Source organism: Heptranchias perlo, chromosome 2, assembly GCF_035084215.1.
Source record: "Heptranchias perlo isolate sHepPer1 chromosome 2, sHepPer1.hap1, whole genome shotgun sequence".
Taxonomy (NCBI): Eukaryota; Metazoa; Chordata; class Chondrichthyes; order Hexanchiformes; family Hexanchidae; genus Heptranchias; species Heptranchias perlo.
This window is the reverse complement of record NC_090326.1, coordinates 95929170-95946638: the sequence shown is the minus strand read 5'-3', so window position 1 is coordinate 95946638 and position 17469 is coordinate 95929170. Positions and strand designations below refer to the sequence as shown.

Here is a 17469-nt window from a genome sequence, read left to right as displayed (position 1 = left end):
GTTGGACTCAGTTCAAGAATGGACTCAAATAGTGGAAGTTCAAATAAGTTGCAATTTATGGAGAAGCAGGGAGGGCGCTGGAGAACTCAATCCCCGAAGTGATGAAAACATAGATAAAGGTCTTGGCAGCAGTGGGAGAGAGGCACGGATGTAGATAGGGAACGTTCCAGTGAGAATAAGCTGTTTTGGCAATGGAATAGATCTAGGCAGGAAGCCCAGCTCAGAGTCAAACAGAATTACAACAATTCATGTTTATAAAAAGTCCCAATGTGCTTCACAGAGGTGAAAATGGACACAGAGCAGTGATCAAAGAATCACTAAAGAGTTCAAACATGGTGAGTGAAAGTATGGTCAAGGTGGTAAAAAGAAGAAAGATTTGCATTTATATCATCTTTTACGACCTCAGGACGTCCCAAAGTGTTTTACAGCCAATTAAGTACTTTTGAAATGTAAGAAATGCGGCAGCCAATTTGCACACAGCAAGGTCCCAGCAATGTGATAATGAGCAGATAATCCATTTTAGTGATGTTCCGTTGAGGGATAAATATCGGCCAGGACACCAGGGAGAACTCCCCTGCTCTTCTTCGAAATAGTGCCATGGGCCCTTTTACGTCGACCTGAGAGGGTAGGTTTAACGTCTGATCTGAAAGGTGGCACTTCCGACAAGGCAGCGCTCCCTCAGTACTGCACTGAAGTGTCAGCCTCGATTTTGTACTCAAGTCGCTGGAGTGGAACTTAAACCCACAACCTCCTGACTCGGAGGCGAGAGTGTTACCAACTGAGCCACAGCTGAAGGGGCTTTTTAAGGATATGACAGATATAAAAGTGGAGGGCCCTGACATTCTATAGGGCCACCAATGTTCGGTGAGAGACTGGCAGAAATCCTGGAAAAACAGCACTAATTACTGAAATTGACCCTTTGAACTATTTCCCTGGGGTCTCCCACCATAGTTACAGCAAGAGATTGGTGGTAGCCCAACAGAACTTCAGGGATGAAGAGTTTAGGGTGAATGTTGGGCCAGGTAAGTTGGAGGCTCTGCATAAATGTTCCACTCCTAGATTTAGTTGAGGCGATTAATTGAGTTGGGGCCAGAATTGAAATCAGGCAGGATGGTGGCAGAAAAGGAGACAAGATCAGGGAGTAAGGCCTACTGCTGCATTTCTGACTCGAGCCCGGAATCCGTGCCCCAACCCCTGCTGGCATTTACATGCAATAGGATTTGTTATCCCTCATTAGCCTACCACACGTAAGATCCGAGGGTGGGGCATGATTCCAGGAGTTTTTCCTGCCTTACACCCTTCTTACCGCCATTCCCTGGGATTGTCTGGAGAAAGGTGGGTGGCCCAGAGTAGTAGCAGTAATGGCTCTGATTTCTGAAAATGGAGGGAGAGGGCCTAGTAAAGGCCTCCAATTCAGACTCTAGCACGTACCTTTGTAAGCCTCACTCTTGGTTGAGGCCTACAAAACTCATACGTTTCTTCTGTCCCTTTAAGGTCCCTTGCTGCCTCTGGACTGCTGCAGCACTTTCTATCCCCAGAAGTGGTGGGATCCCTCATCTGGCAGGAGTCCTGCCCAAAGCCTATCCTGCATGACAAATGATCCCTCCCCAATCCAGAAAAATGGGTGTGGGTTGTAGTGTTTTTTGGGGGAAGGGGGACATTTCCCCCCCCCCCCCCTCCCCTAGTACTGCCTCATAGAGGTAATCCAACTTTGTGACTCATCTGGAACTTGATGTAAGTCAGGCAGATACTCTTCATTTAACTGTGCCACAGCTGACTTAGGAATACTTGAGGAAGATATTAGGTACCTGAGCACTAACACTACTTACACTGATGAATGCAAAACTCATCAATAAAAATATACATTTCTTCATGGAAAATTCTGACATATGAGGTTCCAAAAATCTCGTATTGTTTATGGAAGCTTGACTTTGCAAAATTAAGTTAGGTGAATTAATCAATCCCGTGCTCCCAACCGAGAGCTATGCTGGAAAGAAGGGCAGATCAAAAATAGGGGACCAGAAAATCCATGGTCTTTCTGATGTGCTCCTGCCATAAATTTGCCACAGGAATGGCTGGTAACTACACTGGGTCCTGGCCTTTCCCTGGCACTTCCTCTTTGACCTGGTGGGTGCGGAGCTCCTCTCTGCCTCAAACATGGCCAACGCTAGAGTTCCCAAACTGCAGATCTTTGGAGGGACCCAGCATATGGACGATGGTCAGACGTAGCTTGCCAACAGAAGTGGGACCCAGACCATCACTGTTGGCCCTGCTAAAGTTCATGGGACCAGGGGGAGTTCCCTTCGTTTGAGCACCATTGGCGGGCATCCAAGTCACTAGGGACACATCTGGGGTGCCGGCCATGCCACAATGCCAGGAAATCTGGTGTGGACTCCAGCCAGTGACAAGCTAATGAAGGAACCTGCCCCGGCCCTGGAAAGTCCACTGGTGCCAGTCACAAAGGTTCCTGGAAGATGCAATCCCGGCTTAATTGCCAGGATCACTGGCCTGCAGACTTTTAGGGCCAAAGTTGCGACAGCGTAGTGACAGTTCCCTAGCCCATGCTCCCTTTGGAAACAGCTCCCTACTGTGAATTTACCTTATTTTGTAATCAACAAAAAAAAATCTCCCGTGACACAGCTCTTCATAAACTAAGCTAATCTTTCTATGTAGTGTATGAGAATAGTATGTATGAAAAAGGACCTCTCATGGAGTGCATGCATACAGGAACTGTAAGCATTTAAAGAGCCACTGAGATCATTAAAAAGTACATCACTAAGCATACCTGAACCGACCATAAGCTGGGTCCCAGTGAAGGCCCAAGATCCAATGTTTGGAGTCCCTGCCCCCAGCCCCACCCCTTTACTCGATGGCCTTCTAAGGGACAAACAGAGGCACCACCCCTGAAGGCCATCCTAGAAAGTTCACTGCTAAGCTGGGATCTGGGGTAACTGGGTCTTGGCCTAGCTTCTGGAGGTTCCAGCATACACCTACCCAAATTACAGCTGGAATACACCTGAACAGCCACAGATGTTTGGAGCCCTTTGGTTCAATATTTTATACTAAACAGCGCGTTCCTGGATCTCTCCCTACAGCTGATTACATTAAGAACAAATCCAGATGCAGCCACTCAGAACAGGCGATTACAATTCACCCAGAATCAGAAGAAAGAAGACTCAAAGACATCAACCTCTGTAACAAGTGTGAACCAGGCAAATACATCTCGACTTGAGGGACTTCAGACCGCTAACCATCGCCTGCGAATGAAAATCACAGAGGTGCTCACTTTGCTTTCAACCATTTCTACTAAATATTCTATTTTCTTTTCAATGAATCATGCAAACAGTTTCAAACAAAGACAGCTGTGAAGTTCTATTGAATGCCCTTGAGAAGTACAAATGTTTGAAAAATCAAAAGCAAATGATTATCATGAATATTTATGCAGGGAAATATGAGGATTACCAACTACATCAAGGCAGAGAGCGGGTGCCCAGATGCCAACCAATAATGAATTTCTTAGGCTTTTTACTAGAACTTGGCAAGTGGATAGTCCCTAGTTAAGGTACAAACCAGGGATTCCCATATTCTGAAAATAAATAGGGCCCTTGACAGATGGAAGGACTTCTTTCAGTTTCTGAGAAAGCAGGGTTTGAGATTGTTTACTATATTTTTCTCTCTTTTTTCCAAAATCTGTTATGCAGTTTACAGATAATGATGGGTCAGGACACATATATGGTGATCTCACACTCACAGATATATATATGTGTGAGAGTCGAGGCATGTTATTTACCATTTCTAAACTGACAGAATGCAAATACTTCATTTACATTTGATATGGTAATGGTAACAGAGACATTCTTTCAAGGGGAAATTCTTTTCAGGCACCAATTGTTTGCCAATGTATTTAAAGCAGTTCTGATAGATTTGTGCCTATTGGAGATGTTCCAATGAATGTGACAATTTAATTTCCACTGGGCTATTCTAATTAATTGACTTCAACTATATCATGGTACAGAATGAGAGCTGAGTGTAGAATTCATGAATCTGTGATGCACTCTGAAGAATGGAAAATTCCAACTCTTGTCTACAACTTGGACACAGTACAAATTGCAATTAAATTCCTTGAAGCATCTAATGCTTAGATGCCTCCCTTTGCTCGTAGCTTAGGAAAGGTCACTGCATCTCACATAGGCATAATTGAATTTAAGCTGTGTTCATTGAGGGTGCACTGCTTCCCTTTACAGCTTGACAAAGAGCTTGAGGAGGTTACCATGCAGCTACAGGACACACCTGAAAAGACGCAGTACATTAAGCAAAACCACATTCAAGAGCTCAATAACATCCTGAGCATACGGAATTTCACAGATGGAAAAGGTAAGAGCATCTGTCTGTAATACCCTTAGAACATTCTGCAACACTTCAAAGGAGACACAGCCAGTGGGCTTTTGACATTGTTTAATAATTTTTGATGTATAGCAGCACACTGCTGGTGTTAATTTAAATTATGTTTGCAAATTACAATATTTTAATCTATTTGTCCTGAAAGTTCTTCAGTGCAGTTAACATAGCAATTTCCAACCCAGCTTGTGTAACTTTGGACATATTATCTGAAAGATTGCATTCCAATATAGATTGTGGGTTTATTTTTCCCTTGGCTGCATTCTGAATCTGGTAATACTCTGATATTATAGACTACAAATGGAACATGAGACCCCCAAAAAAGGACTAAAGAAATATATTACATTTTTCTGGGTGTCTGCCTTCTATAATGTTCCATTACTGAGGTGATTAAATTGCAATACATCTTCAAGACAAGTAGAGGTCATAGAAGTATTCATAAATCTGAATTACATGAAATAGCTGGTAAAATATTCAGTCAGTATATGAAAAGAGCTAATCCAAGTTAGACCAGATCTTTAAATACATTCCCTTATTCTGTTTGTTTAGGGAGACTCAGAAACAGGTGTCCATTTAGGAAATTAGATCATATTTCCAACATCTTAAACAGTCTATATTCCTCTCAGTTTAGTTGTCATTCCTTGGCTTTTGTTGACAATAAGGTTTGGAATCATTGTAATGATTAACAGACAATCTTGATCAGCAAGCTGGAGTTTAGAAAGATTCCAAAGAGAAAGACTGAGGGATAAGAGCAAATCAAAAGAGGTAAACTCATAAATAAAATATAAAGAAGACAATAGAAATTTTAAAAATATCCAGTTTCATTTTACTGCCACGGTTTTATGTTTTTGATGTAATTAGACACATTGGTCTCAATATTACTCTCTCCTCATTTCGTCCCAGTATAAATGAGGCGGAGCACTTTTGGCAAGTACCCAATTTCATCACAGCGAAATCTGGCTATATTTCCGGGTTCATCTATTTTAACTATGCTATCCAAATGCTAGATGGTACAACTGCCTGGGATTTGACGCTGGCTATAAATTGGGAAAGTACTGATAGCCTTAAAGGCCTGCAACACAGGAAATTCCATGTGAATTTTTGGCCTGCTTATGTAGATACTTGCATTTACAACAAGATCAAAGGCCCATGGATATTCGGAGCCCCTTTCTCGTGAGGCCTGGGGCTTCCTGGAAATCCGTATGCCTCAGTAATGGCCAATGGTACGTATGCATGCAGGAAGTAGGCAGATTTGCTGTGCTGGGCTGCATGTAGGCCACACAATCCAGATTTAAATGGCATTTGGACCTAGAGGGATCAATTGCTGTTAGAATTAGAGGCCCACCATGGATTGAGCAGCACAAAGGAATAGTAGAAGAATTTTAATTTCCTGTGCCTCCCCCCCCATGTAGGTCCAAGGAGCCCTCCGACATCCCAGTTCTGCAGGGTGGGTGCTTCTGAACCTCTGCTATTGGTGCAGGTGCCCAGCCCTAAGATGTAAATAAACCCATACACAGGATTTGGGATGAGGTCAGGTGTATTCAGAGCGGCAATAACTAAATTGTAAAACACCCAACAAGAGAAAACTAACACTCATTCATCAACTCCAAATACTTCTGCACAAAATTCCCAGAATGGGGCTGAAAATGCAGGGCCCTTCCAGTGCATTCCTGCCATAACTCTGGCAGAAGTCTGGGCGAAAGGCTGTAAATTAGACCACAACCCAACGTATTGAGTTCCTGGCCTTCGTCTGCAGTTTTCACGGAGCCATGTATGAACAGCACCTCTGCTCACCCCAAATAAAGCAGTTGTACTGGAGGGGGGGCGTGGTCAGGGTTGGGGAATCCCAAGCCAGGAGTTTCCACATCCTCGGCCTAGCGGGACACTGGCAAACCGGTATGTTGAATGAAAGCAGGTGCACCGACCTGCCAAATGGCAGAAATGAGGCCCTTCAGGGGTCGACTCAGATCATGGGGGGTTCTTGTTTGTCCTTTCTGGACACGGCACCCGAGGCTGCATTTTGCTGCCTGTCCACTATGGCGGACATCCGAGATGCATCCCTAGCAGCTCAGGCGCTCTGATTATTAAAATGAGGGACCCACCCCAGACCCAGAAAAATCCACCAGAGTTAGAGCCAAGGATTCCCAGTGGGTGCCGCTGGGCGCCTATACCGGGTTGTGGCCCCCATGGATTTTTGGCTCCAATATATATTCAACTGTGAGAGGCTGCATTCTAAAACTATTAATTGCTGATCTCAACAGGACTGTGGGTGGATTGTGCCTGGGCAATACTATTGTGTCTGGTCTCTGCCCCCATAACGTGGCCCCACGATGTTAGGTGTTCCCCAAATAAGCATAATTGGAGTAGGAATGGGCCCAGCTTACACATGTAGATGAGGCTGAGGGCCCATTCCCCATCCTCCTGCCTCACTTTCCTTTGTAAGCGCCCATTCGGAACCCAAACATCAGGGCATCCCAAAAAAAGGCTGCTGGCAGAGTTTATACTGGGACCTTCTGCAGACCAGGGTGCACAACGAAGGGTCCTGGGAGTTTAGCTAAAGTCCATCCCAACTAAACAGCTTTCTCGCTCCTCCAGAACCTGTCTTAGGACCAAGAAACACACCTTTCTACAACTTCTTTCTAACCATGACATATCTAATCTGCTCCTCCCTAACTTGCAATCCTAAAATTACTATCCAGCACTTTATCTTGCACTCCTTTTCCTCCTGGCCCCACAAAAATAAAAATTAAAAATTTCCTGGGCACAAACACCACCCATTTGTGCCTGAACATAGAACCGATACAGCACAGAAGGGGGCCATTCGGCCCATCGTGCCCGCACCGGCTCGAAGAACAACCAGGTGCCCATTCTAATCCCACCATCCAGCACCCGGTCTGTAGCCCTGCATCTTACAGCACTTTAGGTGCAGGTCCAGGTACTTTTTAAAAAGAGTTGAGGGTCCCTGCCTCTACCATTGCAATCAGGATCCTATAACTAGTGCAGGACCCCGATTTACATATTTAGCAGCCTTCCACCTGTTTCAGGTGGGTGGGCTGCTTTTGAAAATTTCATCAGGCGGGCCTTGTGCATCAATGGGGCGACCAAGGTACACTAAATCCATGGTGGGGAATGGGGGGTGCTCAATTCAGCATAAGTTCCAAGGTGGTTGGGGGGATGTTTCCCCAGAAATAATTGAGGAGAGACTAGAGATTGGATTTGGAGTGGTAAACAGAAAGACAGTGACATCTACACCTACTTCTTGCAGCCCACTGGTGCTGGGCATAAGCTCAGAAGTGCTACTGGTCAGTGTCATCACAGACCTAATATTCCCAATGAGGACTCGGAAGCCCTGTGAAAGTGTCCTGTTCAAAGTATCTATTTAAATATTGGTAGCAGCCACTCCAAAAGCCAACAATAGGCCAGAATTTACTGTTGCCGGTGAACAATGGCACCCGCCGTTCGTTAGACTTGCCCTTGCCCGTTTAATTTACATGAGACTTTACGCTGCAAGTTGCTGTAAGCAGGAGATCAAAACAGCGCGGTGCCCTCTACAGGACATCTGGGATCTGTGTGAACAGGGCAAGCAACTGTGTATCTCCTTACCAATCAGATTGAAGAATTGAGGTTGAACAGCACAGAGTCTGAACCAGGAAGTGTAAGTTAGAATAGAGAATTCAATGTCAAATCAAGTACAAAAAGTGAAATAAAATAGAGGGTAAGAAAGATTGGATTAACAGAGAGAGAAAAAAAGAGAAAGAATTTTGTTTTTAAATCTCCATTAAAAGCTGAAGGAATGAGACTCCACACTTGTAATAGTTAGTTTTCAGTGCCATTGAGGTTGTTTGGCAGTAATTAAGACTTATCACGCTGTTAAGAAGTGTACTTAGACTGAAATGGACAAGCCCTAACTTTCTGTTGCGAGTTTAGTTTGTATCTACCGGGGAAATACAGGAACTTCACACTGTTCTATGTATTTCAGTGGTGAGTCAGACAGCGAGTTGCTATTTTCGAGAAGCTAATGGCGGAGCGGTGCATCTCGAAAAGCAACTTCCAGATTTTCGCGTTTAACCACACATCTGTCCTCGCCTGAAGTTGCTGTGCGATTTGCGCATAAATAACGGCTATTAGTCTCACCGTTATTTTGACAGTAAATTCTGGCCCAATGTCCTCAGAAGCTCTTCCTGGCGTTTTGCTGCTGCAGCAATTTCCCAGGTTATCACAGTGCCCAGGATGTTCCATGTTCATGAGAAACTTTCTGCAATGTGTTGCAGATATGGGTAGTGGACTCCTCCCACTTCTCCATCACCTCAACCATTTGTGTGGAAACCATCTATCTGGAGGGAAGTGGGAGAGGCAGTCAGTGGGCACCCCAAGAACTGCTACTCAATGCAGAAAGAGGTTCAATGACCTCACGAAGGGTACTGCCTCCACATGAGATCAATGATCCTGAATCATCGCTCTTTTGAAGGCCCCTGAGATCTGGGTCACTAGGTCCCTCAGCCAAGAGCAGTTATTTCTCCCCACTTCATAGAGAAATATTATTCTCCTTCTCATCCACTCCCGTTCTCATTACTGCTCAGTGACTCACCTGGTGACGACTCTTGTGACTGTCTCTGTGCTGGTGCTTGCAAAGGTAAGAGGCCAGGATGGAGTTGGTGAGAATGTGATAGCAGCTGTGGATCTGGAAATGCCCAAGCAGTCATTGGAGTGGCTGGCTGCTTCCTCCAATACACCCTGTATGATGTGAGAGACAGAAGAGCTTATTTAGCTGTATACAAAGTGACATTTGCCCTTGAAGAAATAGTAGGTGAGTGAAAGGACATTGCAATACTTTAAGAAAGCATAAGAAGCTAAAACCACATACGATGAGCCTTACCTGGCCTTTACCAACCTTCTCTTATCAGCTCACCCTCTCCTACAGACTCTCCTGTCAGCCTATTTATATCTAACACGTCTTCCTGCAGACTAAGAGTTTTCAATAATGGCCGTCCTCCCCCCAGTTGTCCTCCTGCAGTATTAGTTGCATGCCTTTTTTATTACTTTGGAAGGGAAAGAAGACAATGTTATAGGCCTGTGAGTGTCATGGAGGCTTGCCCCATATGAAATCATGCAAACTATGGTGATGCGAGGTGAAGGGGCCTTGTCCCTTTAAAAGAGGTGTCCTTGAACACTTTTAGCAGTAAAGTGAGTTGAGGGAGTGGCTTTGAGTAAAGAAAGTGCTTGAGCATTTGGAGAGGTTTCCCTTTGCAGAAGTGAATTTCCATGATACCCAGGCACTGACAGAAAAAAAGTATGATAGGTAAAGAAGTGAGTGAAGCTATCTGGATGGTAGAGGAGGTATATTGGCACTAGACCCTGGACTTACCTTGGCCTCTCTTGTGAGGTCACTGAAGCTCTTTCTGCATTGTGTGGCAGTTCTTGTGGTAATGGAGGTTTCACTGACTGCCTGTGCTTCTTCCTTCAGACAGCCTGCAACATGATTCCTCTTACACTCGTTGCCCATCAGATATCCCTCCTGGCCCTCACTCCTGGCAGCAGTACCTACACTGACGTATCAGAAAACCTGGTGGCCCTTTCAGCTGCTGATACCTATGACGCTGCTGCTTCTGCCATCTTGCACAGAAATGATATTGCCCTTTAACTGGCTGCAGCCCTTTAAATGCTGCACCAGAACTGTATTCCCCTTCCTCCCAGTGGCACTAAGCCTCCAAACCATCCTGCTTGGCTAATGAGAGTTCTGGGAGGAAATCGCAGCAGTTTCACATTGGTGAGTGTTAAGACTACTCTGCTGCAAACCCTCCAATGCCAGGAAAATCTAGTTCATGAGCTTTTAAGCCTTCAAAAGGGGGCGACTGAGAGTTCATCTTATTCAACAGCATACAATTATATAATGCCTCTTAGGATGTAGTCCTATAGGATGTAGGGACTGAATGAGTGACCATCAATAGTGGAGCAGAAGAAAGTCTTTTTACAGCAGCAGAGGAAAGACGCAGGGACTTAAGTCAGGAGGAGATCATTAAGATAGCATGAGAGATTCAAAAATAAGAATGAGATTTCAAAATCAATACACTGGTGAGTTGCTGTGGAGTTTGGAAAGGCGGGGATAATGGGATTGTGGGACTTAGTGCAGGTATATAAGATATTTCTGGGTATATAAGATCTTTCCAGGTATATGATAGTAAACAGGGTGCATCCAGAATACTACTTCAAATTTAATTGTAAAAATAGGACAAGGGGATACAGGTTCAAACCACTAAAGGGCAAATTTAGAGTAAATATCAACATATGGAATGGATTGCTCGATATAGGCAAAATACTTCGGGGAGATTTAGAATCATAGAATAGAATCATAGAAAGGTTACAGCACAGAAGGAGGCCATTCAGCCCATCGAGTCTGTGCCAGCTCTATGCAAGAGCAATCCAGCTAGGCCCACTCCCCTCCCCTATCCCCGTAGCCGTACAAATTTTTCTTTCAAGTCCTTATCCAGTTACCTTTTGAAGACCATGATCGAATCTGCCTCCACCACCCCCTCAGGCAGTGCATTCCAGATCATAACCAATCGCTGTGTAAAAAAGTTTTTCCTCATGTCACCTTTGGTTCTTTTGCCAATCATCTTAAATCTATGTCTTCTGGTTCTTGACCCTTCCGCCAATGGGAACAGTTTCTCTCTATCTACTCTGTATAGACCCTTCATGATTTTGAATACCTCCATCAAATCGCCTCGCAACCGTCTCTGTTCCAAGGAGAACAACCCCAGTTTCTCCAGTCTATCCACGTAACTAAAGCCCCTCATCCCTGGAATCATTCTAATAAATCTCTTCTGCACCCTCTCTAAGGCCTTCACATCTTTCCTAAGGTGCGGTCCCCAGAATTGGACACAATACTCCAGTTGTGGCCGAACCAGTGTTTTATAAAAGTTCATCATGACTTCCATACTTTTGTACTCTATGCCTCTATTTATAAAGCCCAGGATCCCGTATGCTTTTTTAACCATGTTCTCAACCTGCCCTGCCACCTTCAACAATTTGTGCACATATACCCCCAGGTCTCTCTGATCCTTTTAGAGTTGTGCCCTCTAGTTTATATTGCCTCTCCTCGTTCTTCCTATCAAATTGTATCACTTCGTATTTTTCTGCGTTAAATTTCATCTGCCACATGTCCACCCATTCTACCAGCCTGTCTATATCCTCTTGAAGTCTATCACTATCCTCGTTCTAAAGGATTTTTTCTACTTGGGTAGCAAAGGACCATGATTTTGGCAATGTGCCTGCAGCACCTGCTCAATGTGGATGTCGGGAGGCCCAAATCTTCTTCAGGTTTGGGCCTTAGTAACAATTTTTTTGGCAAGCTGCAGGCATCAAACAGGCGCTCCGCAGCAGCTCACCGGTTTCCAGTGGCAGAAAAACAGCTGGTTGTAGCACACAGCTGTTGGGGGGGTGGGGGACGGGGGAGCAGATACCTGAAGATGGACAATTTTTGTGGGGATTGGAGGAGCCTGGCCTCACATAAATCATTAAAAAATGTACCTTTTTGAAGAGGCCTTCTGCGGTTCCTTTCAGGCCTGCCCCTCTCAGTGCCTTGGGAGGCACAGTAAGTTGTGTAGATGGGAGCAGGAAGTTACAAATTTTTCTATAGTTTTGTCACCTTCTCGTCTGTCTGCCCTTGTTCTATCCATCACTGATTATTAACTGAATTTAGAAATTGACAGTAATTGAACTCTTCACGTGGAAGTAGTAACTCAAGGACATGTTTATTTTTAGCTGGGACTGAATGAATTGATGAAAGTATTATTTACTACTGTTGCATCTAATTGTGAAAATGGATGTATTTAATGCAATCAATTGTAAGAAGTTTAAATTGTGGTTCAGAACTGTAGCAATGACTTGAAAAATTGGGGGCTTTTTTATTATTACAATGCAGATTACTTGGTGATATAATCAAAGCGTTTAAAATTATGAAAGGATGGGACAACTGTTTCCACTAGTTATAGGGTCTGAAACAAGGAGCCATCGATCTAAGATTAAATGTAAGAGATTTGGAACAGAGAGCAAGAGAAGCTTCTTTACACAGAGAGTTGAGAGGCTGTGGAATTTACCTCAAGGTTAGTGGTTGTGCCAGAAATACCGTCAACATTCACGATTAGGATGGATAGGTGGATGAAGACAAAGGGGTTGAAGAGGAATGGAAACAGAGTGGATAAATGTGATTCAGGCTATTGCTTGCTTGGAGGGTAAACGTCACAAGGAATGGTTGGGCCAAATGGCCTGTTTCTGTGTTGTAACTTCTATGTATTTCTATGCAAATTTGTTTAGTACTTTTTTTTAGGTTGGGATTAATGGTTATGCTACAAGGATACCCTAATGATACGTAATACGAAGCTAATGGGAGACCCCACAGGAAATTTTAGTAGTTAATCCACAAACCAAACCCTCCATCAGACATTCTGAGCCATGTAAAGCAGTCTGGCTTGCAATATTATGTGCTTTTATCATTGGGTATGTCATTGTATCTCCATGCTGAGGAGAGTGGCATCACATCATTATGAATGGTTGACAATCCTCAGCTTTGGTATAATTTTTTTTTACAGGATTGGAGAAAGAATATTTGATAAATTATAGTCTATCCCTGAATACAGAATTTATCCCACAGGTAACATTTGTGGCAGTAACATGAGGTCACATGTAAGTTCTGCACTCACAATAGGCTATTCAAGTATTAATGAGGGCTTAAAGGTACTGAGTATGTGCTGGCAGCAGAGAATCTTACACACACCAGTGCCTATCAGAACATCACAGGTATGCTGGGAAAATTACCTTGTGATGATAAAATTAAGTTATGCTTTTTAAAATTATTTTAATTTAATTTTCATTGAGATTATTGTCATGAGGCTCATGTGGAGCATAAAAACCAGCACAGACCAGTTGGGTCGAATGGCCTGTTTCTGTGCTGTACATTCTATGTAGTTATATACCTGCAGGAACATTTAATATTTCCTATATCTTTATGTAAAGTTGGATTCACCCCTTTATTGAGTCTTCTCACCATCTTAAATGGTCCATTAGCAAGATATTAACACCAGAGATTGTGGGAAGGTAAAACCCAAGAATAGTACCTCACACAAACAGATAAAGCTGATGCTTGCCCTACCATGAGTACTGGGGACAAGTAATTAGCAGTGTAACAATCATTCTTGCCCCAAACCCCTGCTGACAATAGTTAACAATCCATCCCAACACTCCCACTGCTGTATTCTCACGTATCAGCCTTTGTTTCTGTTGCATTTACCTTTAAAATCTGTGCACCTTTTAAAGGCCCGTCTGCTTGTAACTCTACCTGAGGTCTATTACCCACCAGGTTTCATTGGCATACTGGAGACTTGGCATCCAGCATGCCTATGGGCTAGAAAATGGTGTGATGCTTTTCTCCACAACCTTTTGCATGCACTAATGAAGATCCCACCCACACCAAGACCAACCCAAATATACAGCGGAGCCTAACACCAGCAAGAATCCGCTGGAACTGATTTCCTCCACCTTTCCCAATCTCTCTTGCCTGGTAGACAAAGGTGAAAATCGCCCCCATGTTTCACACCACTCATTGTAAGTGAGTCCTTATTCTTTACATTCTATGTAGCTTTTTCACTTGCCCTGATGCCTATGAGAAATTTATAGCATGTCCAGAAAATGAACAGCGAACCCTTTTTCAGATGATCTCGTTTAGTGGTTCTGATCTGAGCCTCCAAGGCATCCTTCTGTCCTCAAAAGATTGCAGAAAAACATCACACCAGACCTCGTTTTAGGCATTATCGAGTTAAGCTGGGATGTGATTTCTGTGCGCGAAGCTGGTTTTTGACCCTTTATGTACCATGCCAGAATTAAAACCAATACCAAGTTAAATCTTAGACAAAAATACTTCATTAAAAGTTACAACATTGAATAATTTCCTGCAATACTGTACACTGTCACCATATTGTTGATTCATTATCTCTTGCTTTTAAACATTTAGGGATAGAGTTTCCGCTTGTTTACACCGTAATATCATTGCAATCCGGGAGGAATCGGCCAAACCAGCGCAAACGATTGGGGAATTTTAAATGTAAGTGAGTTACGCCCAAAATCACTTACATTCGTGTTCCCCGTAATCTACTGCTCTGGTTCAAGATTCAGTTCGCCCAGATCAGGCCCTGCCCACAAAACTGGCCACTTCCCCAGGTCGAAATTGCGAGATTCCACCGATTGCACTGGTTTGGGAAGGCTCTTCAAATTGTGCTCATTTTCTTAGGCGCCCGCACTGGTAGGCATGTTTAAAAGTTTTTGCATATCAAAAAGTATTTAATTTACTAAGAAACTGACCAGTGTACACCAATGAAAGTAGTAAATGGTTAGGTATAGTTTTGTAAAGTCATTTTCAGTGATTTTAAATCAGGTTACTCACAGGTGGAGGACCAGACACTCTTACTGAAAGTGCTTATTTTTGGTAATAAACCCATTTTCAGCTGTATTAATAAAACTGCACCAGGTTACTATTCTTAAATACATCAATGAATACTTTTTAACAGAAAGAAGAAAAAAGAAATGATTACGTTCTATTACGCTGTCCAATTGCGTTGGTTCATGGAAAATTTTACTTTAGAGATTATGCAAATAAATTTTCTCAGAAACTTGAACTGTAACCTAACCAGCGCAATTTCGGGCGCATTCTGGCGCGATTTCACGATTGCACCCAAAGCGAAAACTCTACCCCTTATTGTCTAAACATTACAAACTGCATTTCTACATTGTTAGATAGACCTTGTTACCTCTGTGGCATTGGGAGTTTAATTGTCCTGGATGTAAATTGTCCTGGATGTAAATTGTCCTGCATAAAAAGAGGCAGTTAAAAAAACACATAGGTTCTTAGAAACTTTCATCATTACAGTCTCCTCATTGTTAGCTAAACAATTTTGCTGGGAATTTTCTTGGGGGATTTCTCCCGTTTGGCTGCCGTAACTTTGGCGAAAGGTCAGCAGAAACCCTGATAAACTGTGTAAACTGGGGTTCTGCCGATCTTCCACCAAAGTTACAGTGGCCAATTGGAAGAACCCCAAGGAAATTGCCAGTATATTATGACTATAATGTTGAAATCCATTTACTATTATCGTTAATGTGTTTGCTACGAGCCCAATGCTTCACCCCTGCTCAGTGTAAATTATTTAGGAGTTCCATAACTATATATACCCATTCATTTTCATGAATTCAATGCCAGCATATAAGCGTCTCATTCTTCACTCTGCTGGAATGAACTCATCCTAAAAACATTCAGCAGGGATTTGACAACCTACTATTAAATCTTGTTTAAGCTATCCATCTGCAAACTGAACTCATTTTCTTGTTTACAGCTCCAAATTAGTTCCCTGAGCAGTGTGATTGCAGTGCTGCTGGTCTATCCTGTGCATAGGGTACTGGTGATGCCCTAGTACATTCACGCAACACTGAATAGCTTTTACGTAAACATCTGGAAAATAACAGTGTGCACTGGCTGTTTATTTTTCATAATCACAAATTTTGTTACTGAACTAATTCATCAATAATAAATGAGAATGAGGATATTACAGTAATAGTATTATATTTATCCTAAGAAATAACAGGTCTTGGGAAAACAGGTCTTGCACCACTGAAGTAATCATGAGAAATGCTTTAGCATATGATTGATATTATTTCAGATGATCATACCATTGGGCCAAGACTATGGTGTTATTCTGTGTGGTCAAATTGTTTGTCTGGCATCCAATCTTGGATGAGCTGCAATTTCCTTCTGCTAGACCTCGAGAAGACCCAAACCATTGTTTTTGGTCCCCGCCACAATCTATGTACACTTGCCACCGATTCCTTCCCCTTCTCTGTCTCAGCCTGTACCAGACTATTTGCAACCTCAGCGCTCTATTCAACCCCAAGCCGAGCTTCTGACCCTATATCCTCTCTATCACAAAAACTGCCTACTTTCATGACCATGACATTGCCCACCTCCACCCCAACCTCAGCCCATCTGCCGCTGAAACCCTCATCCCATGTGCCTTTATCATTTCCAGACTTGACTATTCCAGTGCTCCCCTTGCTGACCTCCCTTTCAGCATCCTTCTTAAACTTCAGCTCTTCGAAAACTCTGCTGCCCATATCCTATCCTCTCGCCCGTCACCCCTGATCTTGCTGACTTACTTTGGGTCCTGGTCCTCCTACGAATCAAATTTAAAATTCTCATCCTGTGTTTAAATCTTTTCATGATCTCACCCCTCCCTATCCGTAAAACCCGTTCCAATCCTAGAACTCCCCCCTAGAACTCTCCCCTCAACTCTTTATTGCTCTGAATCCAGCCTCATTGTGCAGGTTTATTTTGATAGCCTGCCAGGTAAGTTTTGGTATCTGACCCAATGGGAACAGGGGCTGAATTTTCCTTCACTATCCCACCAAAGCTTGGGCGCAGTGGGGGATAACGGCTTAAAATTGCACGATAAGGCCTGTCGCTGTGGTCTCACCCTGAGCTGGATTTCCCTCACCCTCAGCCTCTGCACCCACCAAGACGTCTGCTGGTCTCTCCTTCCCCACCCATTGCAAGCAAACGCTACAAGAGAGGTGGGGCCCAGGGCCCAGGTCCCTGGCAGAATTTCATCCCATTCGTCCTCTGCCTAGGGAAAGATGATTGTGGATGCAGGATTTTTTAAAATTTTTTATTCGTTCACGGGATGTGGGCGTCGCTGGCAAGGCCGGCATTTATTGCCCATCCCTAATTGCCCTCGAGAAGGTGGTGGTGAGCCGCCTTCTTGAACCGCTGCAGTCCGTGTGGTGACGGTTCTCCCACAGTGCTGTTAGGAAGGGAGTTCCAGGATTTTGACCCAGCGACAATGAAGGAACGGCGATATATTTCCAAGTCGGGATGGTGTGTGACTTGGAGGGGAACGTGCAGGTGGTGTTGTTCCCATGCGCCTGCTGCCCTTGTCCTTCTAGGTGGTAGAGGTCGCGGGTTTGGGAGGTGCTGTCGAAGAAGCCTTGGCGAGTTGCTGCAGTGCATCCTGTGGATGGTGCACACTGCAGCCA

General features: G+C 43.8%; 1 protein-coding gene across 1 annotated transcript in view; it reads left to right on the top strand.

The window, feature by feature from the left end:
• The window catches only part of gabbr2 (gamma-aminobutyric acid (GABA) B receptor, 2), a 971826-nt gene that overhangs the window by 946631 nt on the left and 7726 nt on the right, over positions 1-17469 (top strand). The window contains 2 exon segments of the mRNA XM_068004534.1: positions 3096-3278; positions 4245-4374. Coding sequence (XP_067860635.1) covers positions 3096-3278; positions 4245-4374 — 313 coding nt within the window.